Source organism: Schistocerca americana, chromosome 2 (assembly GCF_021461395.2).
Source record: "Schistocerca americana isolate TAMUIC-IGC-003095 chromosome 2, iqSchAmer2.1, whole genome shotgun sequence".
Classification (NCBI taxonomy): domain Eukaryota; kingdom Metazoa; phylum Arthropoda; class Insecta; order Orthoptera; family Acrididae; genus Schistocerca; species Schistocerca americana.
Window position 1 is genome coordinate 722,371,754 of NC_060120.1, and position 14,460 is coordinate 722,386,213.

The 14,460-nt window shown below is 43.7% G+C and overlaps 1 protein-coding gene and 1 non-coding gene across 2 annotated transcripts in view; one reads left to right on the forward strand and one right to left on the reverse strand.

The window, feature by feature from the left end:
* Positions 1 to 236: 236 nt before the first annotated feature.
* The window catches only part of LOC124594379 (collagen alpha-2(I) chain), a 129,938-nt gene continuing 115,714 nt past the window's right edge, over positions 237 to 14,460 (reverse strand). The window contains exon 5 of the mRNA XM_047132748.1: positions 237 to 852. Coding sequence (XP_046988704.1) covers positions 237 to 852 — 616 coding nt within the window. The remainder of the gene's footprint in view (positions 853 to 14,460) is intronic.
* Trnay-gua lies at positions 11,680 to 11,754 on the forward strand. The gene has a single exon. It is a non-coding gene; the product is annotated as a tRNA-Tyr (tRNA).

Here is a 14,460-nt window from a genome sequence, read left to right on the forward strand (position 1 = left end):
AGAGATTTCAGCAGAAGGAGTCTCGAAACATAAAAATCCGGAGGTGCTGCGCGATTCCCGACATTCTGAGACAGCATAGCGTCCAACGAGACCCACCAGCGAGCTGAGCTGGCCGCCGCACGTACCGCTTACGATACGAGTGCATCGTGTCCCCTCGGCCCGGCACCGACGTCCACACCCCCTCCGTGGGGGGCGGAGACGTTATAGTGCCCCGGCCAAGGGGACACGAGCAATCCTCACGTGCGCACGAACTTGTAGACGACGCCGAAGACGAGGACGCTGACGAGTACGAGGACGAGCGCCGTGACGACCTTGGCGAAGGCGTTGAGGCCCGACTCGCCGTCGCGGCCGAGGGGCGGCCCGCCCCCGACGCCGCCCCCGCGCCCTGCGGCCGACCCGCTGCCCCCGCGCTGGTCGCTGCGGCGCCGCTTGCCGGCCAGGCCGCGCGCCAGCGCCGGGAAGGCGAGGCTCTGCGTGAAGGTGAGCTTGTGCAGCGACTCGCTGAGCGAGTACGGCCCCACGGAGCCACGCGCGGCGGCGCGCAGCAGCGCGTACTCCAGGTCGAGCGCGTCGAGCAGCGAGTAGCGCGCAGAGCTGCGCCGCCGCTCGCCGGCCATGCCGCCGCTGTCCGAGGTGCGCGACGAGCAGGCGGCGCCGTTGAGGCCGCACAGCCCGTGGTAGCTGCCGCCGAACGCCGCCGGCAGCGCCGCGCCGGGGCCCGACGCCGCCGCCACGCTCGTCAGCGACGACGCCGACGACGACGAGCAGGACAGCGGCGCCGACGCCGCCGAGTGGTCCTCCAGCGTCTGCAGCTCTGGCGAGCACCGCTGGGGCAGCTGCAGCGACAGCAGCCTGCCGGCACAGGGGGGACATTATACTGAAACGGGTTTCAACTAGAGTTCTAACACTACAGTAAGCTACTGTACAAAACTACTAGGGCTGTTCAGAAAGTAAGTTCCGATTGATCGAGAAATGGAAACGGCTGTGATAATCAAAAATATTTTGTCTGCAACAGATAGCTACAGCTTCCAGCCACTGCTCTACACAGTCACCACTCCGACTTAAGACATTTGTCGTAGCCATGTACCAACTTTCCAATACCCTCGTCATAGAACGCAGCCGCCTGTGCTTCCCACCAATTCTCTACGCTCATCTATAGCTCGTTGTCTGTGCGAAAATGTTGTCTTCATAGCCAGTAGTTAATGTGAGCACAGAGGGAGCCAATTACGGGCTGCATTGCGGGTAATCAAACACTTCCCATCGAAAACGCTGCAGCAGCATTTTCATTGCGACCGTGAATTGTCACGTAATAGAAACCGTATGACAGTTCTGTAGTGTGGGCTGCATAACATCAGGCGAAATCTCTCACCATGATCTCGTAATTGGCGGGAGACATTATTTTCTACGCATCTTTATGTGCTCACCATGCGCTCAGAACTGAAAGGAGCGTAGTGATGCAACCGACAGGCATATTAGAGACACTGTCGAACACGTATGCGCAAAGCTTTATTACATTGTTACAGTGGTTTTCATTTCTTGAGCGATCGGAACTTACTTTCCGCATATCCGTCTTATAACTAAGTGCAGACTACGGTAGTGTCTATGGTAGCTTCGGTCAGTTATTGTCGAACCCGCGCTACCTGCACATTAGGTGTGTTGCATACCTGTTGGGCGTTACATGTACGCGCTCAGTGTCTTACTAGACTCCACTCTAAACCGAAAGTGGTGAACTGTCTAGAACAGGAGTATCCAACCTTTCAGCTTACATGGGCCACATTGGAAGAAGACGGATATAAACGATCCTTTACTCTAAAATAGCAAGATGGAAATAATTTGATGCTTTATCCATGAGTCTTCAGTAGAGGAAAAGGTTTAAAAATGGGTATAGGTGTAAATATGGGCACCTCTCACAAAGAGGGTATAGGAAGTGCTGCAGTCTGGCGACCGGGACTGTAAGCGGTGCCTGCGGTAGCAGTTCTAAGTTGGAAGCATAGTTTCAAGCAGCGTAGTTACAGCGTCGGTTATTGCGTGAATTGGTGTTTGCTCAGGACTGCAAACGTTTGGCAGGTATGTGAAACCGTTTTCTTTTTATATCCTTCTCGTTAGTTTAAAACAATTTCTCAGTGATATTCGGAATAACGGAATCCTAAGCTACTTTTAGAAGCAAGTTTTACGTTACACACGCTTTTAGGATAGACGTGATAGTGGCCTTGAGGCTTTGGTTGGTGTAATATGGGCCCATTGAGTTGCTGTAAAAAACGGCCCCTATTTAAAGAGGACCCATAATTACACCATCTCTTCTCTTAAACAATGTAAAATATTAAAATGATTTTATGGGGATATGGTTAGCCGAATTCTGTTTAAAGTTCATATATACAACTCACACAGCAACAAACAAACAAACAAAATTTTCAAATTGCGATAATAGACTCTAGGGCTTTTGTTCGCCCTTGCAGAATGCCGACAACAAAGAAGCGCTATGAATATAAGAACCAGAGGCATCAGTAGGATAAATCTCAGATGGTATGTGCCATAGCAGCAGTGAAAGCAAAACAGTTATTGTGAAAGGTGCTGCAAAAACATTCGGAGTGCCTCGTACCACTTTGCAGAGAGTTCTTAAACTTGATAAAATCCATGAGCAAGCGGTTCAAGAGACAAAGCTTGGAAGGAATCCGATTTTAACTGCAGACCTCGAAAAACAGCTAGTTTCTTATCTCCTTGAGATGGAGCAAAAATTCTTTGGGTGCACTTTGGCGAGTCTGAGAAGAATGGCATTTTTAATTGCTCAGAGAAATAGTTTGACAACCCCTTTCGAAGGAGGAGAAGCAGGACGAGCTTGTGCTGACCTTTTTCTTGAGAGACACAAGGATCAGCTGTCACTTCGTAAACTTTGTGGAACTTCATATGCCGGAGCCTTAGGCTTCAATAAAGAGAATGTGACGCTTTTCTTTGATTTATTGACAGAACGCTTTCAACAAGCACTCATATCCGGCAGACTGAGTGTCCATTTCCCTAAGCAAAAATTCAAAAGTGATAGGGATGAAGGGGAAGGAGCAAATTGCAGCACTAACGTCTGCAGAAAGAAAGGCTACGATTTCAGATTTCTTGCTTAAATGTGTGAAAGTTGCTTTGTGTAGTCTACCATTTTGTATTATTGTAACCAAATTCATTAAAATATTTCAAAAGATTTCTTGCACCGTTTGGTGGAAGCCCGCATTTTCAGCTCTTTTTTTAAAGTTACATTTTACAAGCTTTTTGTAAATCTCTGTTTTCGAATTGAAATAATGGATACTAATCATTATTTCGCCTCTCATCATTTCTTGAACTTGTTATAGTTGTTAATGAAGGTATAAAGCCTAGAATTTTTACAAAAGAAGGTAACTTTAAGTCGAAAACAAAAGAGGGTGTCCATATTTACACCTTTTCCTCCTTTATTTTGTGTATAAGTAATTTCAAAAAATGTGAGTGAAATCTTATGGGACTTAACTGCTAAGGTCATCAGTCAGTAAGCTTACACACTGCTTAACCTAAATTATCCTAAGGACAAACACAAACGTCCAAGCCCGAGGGAGGACTCGAACCTCCACCGGGACCAGTCGTAAAGTAATTAAAAATTATAGAATTAATGTGTCATTTTACTTTGAATATGGAAACTAATGTATCAGTATCAGGTTCAATAGAGGTGGCTGCAATTCTCATGGTATTCTCAGGATGTTAATCTGAGTGTTGGGCGTAATTTTTGCTGTGTGCTCTACTCTTGAAAATAACTTTTCATATACGTATGTCGTTTCAAACAAGGTTGACATATATAGTGCATGATGTGCTACAACGGATATTTGTCTCTGGGCAGGTATAATTTCAGAAAGTGCAATAAAGAGACATGGTCAAATTTTTCTTTAAGTTGGATGTAAGACTGCAAATTCTACGCATTCCACCTAAAATCTTGTGATAACAAATCTATACTTTTTGTGAAAGATGTCGTATAAATACAAACATTTTAAATAATTTTTGAGAACCTTTCTCTTGGAGAAACCGTCTTGTAGCTAAAAGTACTTTGAGAATGGAAAACAAACAGCATCGACCGCAAAAAAATTATTTCAATGGTAACCGGTGTTGGTCAGTATTTGACCATCCTCAGACCGTCATATCATGACGGTACGAGCGGCGGTGAATGGAGCGGATGTTCTGCCTCAACGAACGTCAACTGCTCAGCTGTCTTTTTGCCGATCGCGTGATTGGTGCCCCTCCTTGGACCGCATTGATACTTGCTTTAGGCAGCATGCGGCTCGTGGGCCGCATGTTGTACACCCCTGGTTTAGAAACAGAGTGTGGAAATATAAATGGCTGCCTAGCCTACGAAACATTTTTATTATTCATAGTTATCCTTCCGTGTGTTACTTAAAAATAAACAATATTTTCAGCAAAATTGAAATGGTAAATGTTTAATTCAGGTTTTATTCGAAAATGGTTAATTTGGAATATGACAAAGAGGGCTGATTAGTAAAAATAAACAATACATATTTATCGTAGAGCTCTAGAAAACGCCACTTCCTCAACAAAAACAAAAAATAAGAAAAATCACAAAACAAAAATGTATGAAACATCACTTCAATACTTTTTCGAACTATGTAAAAAATGTTTCTGTTGCCGCATTCATAAACAACTTTGGCATTTTTCAATAATAAGGAGGACTCTTGCCTTTGATTACGACGAAGAACGTTATAATGTGTACAAAATAACAATAATTATGTATATTACGCTTGTGCATCAAACAGTGTATGATGTTTCTAAACGGTTCATCCGTTTTGGGAACACTATACGGTGGATAGCCATTGAGTCCTAGTTATAACATTTCAGTATGAGTACAGGCAAATGCGTGTGATTGTTAGGATTTAGTTTTGTTTCAAGCCATAAACCGATGTAGCGTGGAAATGCGTTTAGCTGTGACATTGATACATTGATTCTGGCGTCATTGTGAAGAACTTACCGAGCACTACCAGGACTCAGACTGAGACAATAAAGGTATCCACCGAAATATCAGCTAAAATCGGTGCTAAATTTAATTATAAAATAATGAAAGATGTTGTCTCATATGACTCTTGTATATGCTCGGAATTATAGAATACGGAAGCCAGAGGAAAGCTCGGGTCGAAAGGATTGCAAAAATCCTGAAATGTCCGGTGCCGAGCGAATGCGAGTGCTATGACAGCGTCGAAAAAGAAATCAATAAACGGTGCAAAGCGATTGCATAGCTGACCCATCGTGGTTATGGAGGACAACGATGGTCCAAAATCGTGATTTATATATTGTTTTACCATTACGCTACTCTGCGTAACCACTGTATGAAATACATTACTCCACTCCATTTTGGTCTGATGCAACAACAGTGGTTAATGTTCCGATAAAAGAAAACAGTCTCTGATGCAAGTGTTTTATTAATAATGAAGCGTTTTGCATCGGTACCGCCCATCTTCAGATTATCTTCGACAGTAGTGACCGCTCTTCAAGATAATCTGAAAATGCGCTAACCACTGGGAAAGCGTCGTTACTACGTAAACACCAGCAACAGAGTGTTTTCAATTTTCGGAACGTTGTATGAAAAAGACATAATTAATCTACATATTCATACGAAACTCACATTATTTCCCTCGAGAGTATGGCGCTGTATCTCATACTGCCGCAAGGGGCGTACAGGTCTCGAATTCCTCGATTGGCTTCCAAAGTCACCAACTCTTACAGTATGTAATTTTTTGTGGGTATTTGTGAAAGTTTCTTTGCATGTTACACCGTTTGCAACACCTTCGGGTTAATTGTGACGCCGTATAGCGACAACAGCTAATGCAATAATCCCAGATATTTCCACAAAAATAAGGGGGCAGAGTTTGCCTATGCACAAGTCGTTTGTCGTGCATCCGGCGAAACGCACATCGAACACTGGTGAAAGGTAAACAAAAATTTTGATCTTATACGTAATTTGCATGCATGTAACAGATATATCCTTGGGAAATCGTATGCTTATATTCAGAATAGAAAGGTAAAAGTATTTCTTTTGAAACAAATGATTTTCGTAGATTTACATTTTCAACAATTTTAATAGATGTAATAAAGATGTTTCGCGTGTCAACTTGGGATGGACGGAAAAATACGAGTGAGGTCCTAGAAAGAGCGTGCTCGCAATTCATGCCACATTCCAGCTTCAACCTGAGCGGAGACGGCAGAGACCGTTTGCTAACAGGATCCTTTGTTATTAATATGATAACGAATTATCGACGGTGTATCTATGATCATTTGGAACGATTATTGTTATTATTATGCGAACCAAATCGACATGTTTTTGTAAGTTGTACTCAGTGATGGTTTCTAACGTTTCGTCCAACTGTGTTCTAAGGAAGGTCATTGTCACGCCCCATGAAATATTTTTGGCAGCGCAAGTTGTCCCCTAGAGTACATTGCGAGACGGTAGTAAGTCATTCCCTGCAGTTATTTTCGTAGCGTTCACAATAATCATCGAAGACGAGTCATTAATGAAGCTGTGACTACGCGATACCTAATTATTCAAGGAACGCCTCTACAGGAGAAAGGATCAGTGATTTTAGAACTTTTGTGGCATGTGCTACACGTGTATAATTTAGCAGTTAGTAGAACTGTGTGACACCTTAAATTCTGAGTTCATAATATTTATAGTGCTCCGACCTCAAGGGCACAGCTGCGAATGTGGCAGACGTAGTGGATGCAATCCAGCTGAAAGGAAATGTTACAGAGATTTTCATAGCCACAAACACAACGTAACTTCAGTGATAAACAATGTATGTATCGAAGATTTTTTATAGTCTGTACATCATTATTTTTTTATTTTCTTAAATGTAAGGAATTAAATGTATTCTGGAAATAAGTTGCTGTGCTCTCGTATACAATCACGTATAAAAGAGAATGTTTTGGTCCTATTGGAGAAATTCTGTCTGTGTGAAAATTTTGTTAAGACACAAGAAACAAATTTATTCGAGTTGTTAGATCTGGGACATGGTTGCGCAAAGAAGAACGGGAGGGACAATGTCGTTTAGATTGTGAAAAAGAGAAAAATTTGTGAAAAAGAGAAAAATTTGTGTAAAAGAGTAACAATTTAGCGGGAGGGAGGTAGTTTTCTTTGTAATAATAATCTAAGGTATTACTGTAGACTGCGATTATACTTCTCAGACAATAAAAGCAGTTTGCGCACGCAAAGAGTAGCGGAACCCTGGAGTTGCCATCAAATTCTCATACAGCAGAATTGATGCAGTAAAATACCAAAATGTAAGGGGATACGCGATTTTTTTGTACGTTATAAACGGAGAAGTGAAGACAGAAGAGAAAGACGTCGCAAGAGGCAAGATCTAAAGACTTAAAGACTCTTAAAAGATTTTTTCAGTGCGTCTCACTCTGCGGGACGGTGCTCAAGAGCCGAAGGGGGAATAAGCAGCATTTACGTAAGTTAATCTGTTAATTTACAAGACAGTTCGCCACCATATTATCGTCTTTCCATGGAGGAAGGAACACCTAACGTACTGCAGCTCTTGCGACAGTCGGCTTCTGCAGAAGATGCATCTCAGGTGAGCAAGCAAGTACGTTTCTCTGGTGACAGCCGTTATTTCGACATCAGTGACTATTTTGGAACAGAACATTACGTAGTACACTTTTTGCAAAGATAAATGACAGTGAAGAACGCTGAAACCGAATAAGTTATTTGAGAACAAGAACAATAAATCGGACTACCTTAGATTTTTACAAGAATGGTTCAAATGGCTCTGAGCACCATAGGACTTAACATCTCAGGTCAACAGTCCCCTAGAACTTAGAACTACTTAAACCTAACTAACCTAAGGACATCACACACATCCATCCCCGAGGCAGGATTCCAACCTGCGACCGTAGCGGTCTCGCGGTTCTAGACTATAGCGCCTAGAACCGCACGGCCACTCCGGCCGGCAGATTTTTACATTCAGATGTAGAATTATCTCTCAGTCAAGTATTTCGTCTCACTATTTAGCCGGTGCAGCGATATCGTACTCACTTGACAGAACTATATTAGATAGACATCGTGCTATTCAACTGCTGTTTGTAATTTTGCAAATATCGCGGTGACGCGGAATTGTAAAATGATTATCAAACTAATATGCCGGATAGTCAACGTGAGTAAAACTGGAAAATACTTTCAGTGAACACACTTTTTGGAAAAAACATCTATTTATACCATCCCATGGCAACATATATTAACAAAACTGGACATTGACACGATCCCACAAACTGCAGTCAACAATCTTTCGACAGACACTTCATGTCTCAAGTTTCATTCCGATTGTCATTTATCACAGACTTTTGATTGTCATTTCACGTACAGATTGCGTAATAAATCTGAATTAATCACATTAATTTGCACATTTTTAGTCCTAAACATGAAAAGTCGATCTGACTGTATAAACACACAGCAGTTAGGTAGAGACAGAGAAGCAATTTATCTATCGCAATTGTTATATAAATACTATAGCGATTCAATATTTGTACCTGTTTCATATAAGTCTAATTGTGTACTTGTATGCGAAATTAAGTCAGCCTCACTTAAATACGGCGAAGCTATTAGCCGTGTACTGAATTGTTTTGGCGAAACAGTAGCAGACGAAGAGGTAGCATCCTGCGTGTGTTCATTGAAAGTATTTTCCAATTTTACTCAGGTTGTCTATCCGGCATATTAGTAAGAGGTAGCATCCTGCTTGTGTTCACTGAAAGTATTTTCCAGTTTTACTCAGGTTGACTATCCGGCATATTACACTCCTGGAAATGGAAAAAAGAACACATTGACACCGGTGTGTCAGACTCACCATACTTGCTCCGGACACTGCGAGAGGGCTGTAATAGCAATGATCACACGCACGGCACAGCGGACACACCAGGAACCGCGGTGTTGGCCGTCGAATGGCGCTAGCTGCGCAGCATTTGTGCACCGCCGCCGTCAGTGTCAGCCAGTTTGCCGTGGCATACGGAGCTCCATAGCAGTCTTTAACACTGGTAGCATGCCGCGACAGCGTGGACGTGAACCGTATGTGCAGTTGACGGACTTTGAGCGAGGGCGTATAGTGGGCATGCGGGAGGCCGGGTGGACGTACCGCCGAATTGCTCCACGCGTGGGGCGTGAGGTCTCCACAGTACATCGATGTTGTCGCCAGTGGTCGGCGGAAGGTGCACGTGCCCGTCGACCTGGGACCGGACCGCAGCGACGCACGGATGCACGCCAAGACCGTAGGATCCTACGCAGTGCCGTAGGGGACCGCACCGCCACTTCCCAGCAAATTAGGGACACTGTTGCTCCTGGGGTATCGGCGAGGACCATTCGCAACCGTCTCCATGAAGCTGGGCTACGGTCCCGCACACCGTTAGGCCGTCTTCCGCTCACGCCCCAACATCGTGCAGCCCGCCTCCAGTGGTGTCGCGACAGGCGTGAATGGAGGGACGAATGGAGACGTGTCGTCTTCAGCGATGAGAGTCGCTTCTGCCTTGGTGCCAATGATGGTCGTATGCGTGTTTGGCGCCGTGCAGGTGAGCGCCACAATCAGGACTGCATACGACCGAGGCACACAGGGCCAACACACGGCATCATGGTGTGGGGAGCGATCTCCTACACTGGCTTACACCACTGGTGATCGTCGAGGGGACACTGAATAGTGCACGGTACATCCAAACCGTCATCGAACCCATCGTTCTACCATTCCTAGACCGGCAAGGGAACTTGCTGTTCCAACAGGACAATGCACGTCCGCATGTATCCCGTGCCACCAAACGTGCTCTAGAAGGTGTAAGTCAACTACCCTGGCCAGCAAGATCTCCGGATCTGTCCCCCATTGAGCATGTTTGGGACTGGATTAAGCGTCGTCTCACGCGGTCTGCACGTCCAGCACGAACGCTGGTCCAACTGAGGCGCCAGGTGGAAATGGCATGGCAAGCCGTTCCACAGGACTACATCCAGCATCTCTACGATCGTCTCCATGGGAGAATAGCAGCCTGCATTGCTGCGAAAGGTGGATATACACTGTACTAGTGCCGACATTGTGCATGCTCTGTTGCCTGTGTCTATGTGCCTGTGGTTCTGTCAGTGTGATCATGTGATGTATCTGACCTCAGGAATGTGTCAATAAAGTTTCCCCTTCCTGGGACAATGAATTCACGGTGTTCTTATTTCAATTTCCAGGAGTGTAGTTTGATAATCATTTTACAATTCCGCGTCACCGCGATATTTGTATATGTTTTTACGTTGGTTACTGAGGTGCCCCTGAAATTTCGTATATTCCGATTCCTGCATATTTTAACCTTCCAGCAGACAGTGCTAAGTCTTTCCGCCTCCCCCCCTTCCCACCCCTCCTATTGCACCCACACTATTGGCTCTTGACAGATCGTCAATCTTTCTATGAGCGTATTTGCATTGCAATACTTCGCAGAATGCTTTACGAATGCGGTAGATGGAATGTGGATTCTCGCCGCGCCCAGTGTATTTGATGTGATATGTGCCCTTTGGGCTGTGCCGAATGGCGAGCACGACAGAGAACTGCGGGAATCTTGGGACTCCTGAGCGCCTTCGGTCCCTCGGGACAGTGTGCTGTGCGAAGGTAAAGTGATATGTCTTACCGAATGACGAAGATAAACTCTAAGCGGCTGAAAATATTGGGGAGAGCTATTTAGAGCTAAAGTAGCCTACCGGGGTCCGTTGTAAAGAACAGTCGTTGTTAACCAGCTTGACAGTATGATGAAACCCCAGGAAACGAAGTCAAAATAAGCAGTTTACGATTCCCTGCTACTTAAAATAATGACTCCTCGATACTCGATGACGCCTAATCGAGTGAACGCTCAACTCCTTTCATTATTCCTCCCCTCCCCCCCCCCCTCATTCCCCTCAGATTATATTCTACAGCTCTTACCACGAAAAATTATGGACAAAAAGCTATGGAAAAATTACTCCTACGTGATTGCGAAAAGTGAAGACTGGACATATGTTGAGGAATTGAAACTATAAGTATATTGGGTTTATTCGAGATGTTTTTAAATCAGTTGATGTCCCTGAGCTCAGGGTAGAAGGCCTGTATACCTTTCCCTTTTACAGCAGTTTTTCAAGCAGCTGTGAAAGTGTACATTCCATTTATTGCTTGCCTATGACACAACACAAAGGCTATTGGAGCAATGCACAGAATGTGCGGTTCAGAGAAACTGGCGTGTGTGAATTACAATAATTCCCTCTGTGTTTATAACTTATCTGACAGACTTTTATATTTTGTGTCCTCCTATATGCATGAACGTAATTAAGAAAAGAACACACTGAGTCAGACTTCATTAAGTGATCTGCCTTTTAGAACTCAATTTTTAATATTATGACAAAATTCATTTCAAAGTAAATTAGTAAAGACAGTGATAACCTTGCTATTTTTTGTTTAAATTACAACACCACCACCATATACTTGCGGATTTATTCGCTATTTGCTTCTTATAGCAATACTCATATCATTCCAGAGTGAATTTTCATTCTGCAGCGGAAGGTGTGCTGATTTGAGACACTTTGACCCGTTCTGTGTGCCAGAGCGGGACTCGAACACCAAACCTTTGCCTTTCGCGGTCAGATGCTCTAGTGGTTGAAGCAAAGCCATCGCGGCGGTTCGTTAGTAGTGCCTGGGTAGCTCAGCCGGTAGAGCACTTGCCTTGTAAAGGCAAAGGTTTTGGGTTCGATTCCCGACCCAGCATAAGGTTTCAATTTGCCACGAACTTTCCAATAACTGATGAGTATGTTGGTGTAATGAAACAGTAATCTTCACCTTACGAAATATCGAGGGAAAGTGAAGTAGTGGTTTAGTTTGAAGTGTAGGGAGAACAAACGCGGCACCGCACGCTCACACAGAGCTCGCCGCGACGCGTTACGAGGGCACCCGGCAAGTGCTGTCGTATCATGCGTTCCCAATCGCACAGAGCTCTCGCCTCAGTGGTTTGCTGTGCGGCCTAAGCCGCTGGCGGCCGTTTGCGTGCTGCGCGGTCAGTGCTCTTTCATAATCGGATTAAACGGCCACGAGCATGTGGTCAAACTGCCCGATAAGAGAATAGCTGGCTAAAGCTCTCGCTGGCGTCCAGAGTCACGCGCACATGCGTAGGCATCCCGCGAGAAAATGTTTTCCAACTCACAAGCCGCTGCAAAAACCACCCCGCATTTCGATGACTTTGTGATCTACATGTATGAGAACAGTCAAACATGTGATTCAGTGTTGAGTCAGCAGATGACTCAATATCTCCAAACATAATATGCATTTACAAGTTCCTTTCTGCTGGCTACTCAGCCATCTGCCTTCTTAACTAATAAAATGCACTGAAAACTCAGCATACGTTTGTGTTTTCGTTTCTTCATTCGCTTACTGTTTTCAATTTTTCCTCGTATCCTTTGTAATTTTATTTTCTCACATCGTCTTGAACATATTTGCTAGTCGTTTCCATTCCACAAAATGTAGTAACGTTCTGTACAAATAACTAAAGATTCACTTAATATCTCACTGAGCTCATGATATGTTTTTAGTTAAACATCTCTAGCCTCTCCTAAAGTGAGTGAACAGATTTCTCTAAACCGGAATTGCCAGTGTCATGGAGGAGCGAGACATCTTCACGTAAGCAGTGATTAAAGAAATCATTCGAGCGCCACCATCCATTTTAAAGCTTACTGATGGGGCTGCCAGGGCAACGAAGTGAATCTCTTGCAATCAGACTCACAATCGCAGAAGACGTGCTGAACAAAATGTGATCAGTTTCTGAAACCACTTTTCTGAGAAAGTCACAAGATGGATTTCAGCAAACAGATGAAGTAGCTTAGTCAGTAGCGCACTAAAATCTCATACGGATTATCCGGATTCGATCCTACCTGCAAGTTCGATTTTATTTTGTTTTGTTCTCTTAATTGTTTTAAAAACTACAGTAACTTTCAATCTAAGTTAATGACCTGAATTATCATCAACTAAATCATCAAAAATTGTATTTTGTTTATGAAATGACTGTCACAGGCTACATAAAAAGTGAATTACACTCATTAATGCTGTATTTTTGAAAAGTTGAATAATGTCAAATACATTTAGATGGAGGTAAATTAATTACCACTGTCACAAAATTCTGGGTGGAGTTTCAATTAAATAAAATTTTTTACATTATCATGTTCAGTTGTCAATTTTGTATTTTACGTGCAAGCACCAGAATGATAATTGTCGTAAAAACATTGAAAACAGAAAAAAAATATTTTGGCATCTTGTAATGTGCAAGCACCAGAATGACATTGAAAACAAAAAATATTTTGGCATCTTGCACAATTTATGGAGGACGATTGTTTACAGGAATAATTCTTTTTTAAAAGATCTGTTGGAAAACGTGCCTCATTGACATCCCTGAAAACTTCTTATTCTTCAGAAAGCCTGGAAGCATACCAGGCACATCGGATAATTCCTTAAAGATTAGCGATAATAGTGCATCGAGAATGGCTAGCTTCTAGCCGAAATCTGCACAATAAAATTTAAAAAGGACGACTGATCGCTGCAATATATTATTTACAAGTAAATACAACATTCCCAGTGATGGAAAAGTGAATGTCAATTACATCCTGCGGATCCAGGTGAAGATCATTCCGTATGAAGTTCTGAATTTCGTAACGTCTTTGGACGTGCATATTGTGCTTGGTGTGCGACCTTGATCTTTATCCGGAGGTAAGAGTGTGCTATGGCGCTCTCGTAAGAACGACTCAATACACGAAACCCCGGCGAGGAGTGAACAAACGCGCGCTCGAGCTCCACAACAGCGGACGTCCATACCTCACGGCTGCGCGAGCCGAACTGCAGGTAGGATCGAAACTGGAACAGCCGTATGACATGCTAGCACTCTACTGAATGAGTTATTTCACTTGTCCAATGGAATGTTACTTCTGATTATATAAGAGATGTGTATGAGCTTACGCTTTACACTTTCTAGCCCTTTTTCTCAGAATATTATCGATAGTGTTCTTTAAGCTTCTATGAGTGGACCCCCGTTGAGGTGTACTACCAGCCGATTTGAGTTTCCGCGACCGGAAGGTCCCCTTGTAAGTCAACTTCGCCTGTCAATATAGAGTATTCGTTTTGCGTCCACGCGTCCACACATTGACATTTGACGTGCTGCTCAGGGGAAAATAAGCATTAATGGCTTTCTCTTTCCACGTATACTTTCCGGTACTAACAAACGTAAAACGCACGAGTTGTAATGGCGATACTTATTAGACTGTGAACGACGTAAATACTGATGTAATGTTTTTCAGTAAACCGTCCTCAGTCACCAATAGAAATATCTGCAGTTCTACTCGTTACATCCTGCACACTGATAAGCCAAAACACCATGACCACTGGACACTGCGACTTTGGATGCAGCCTGGTAGTGTTGCAGGCATCTAACGCG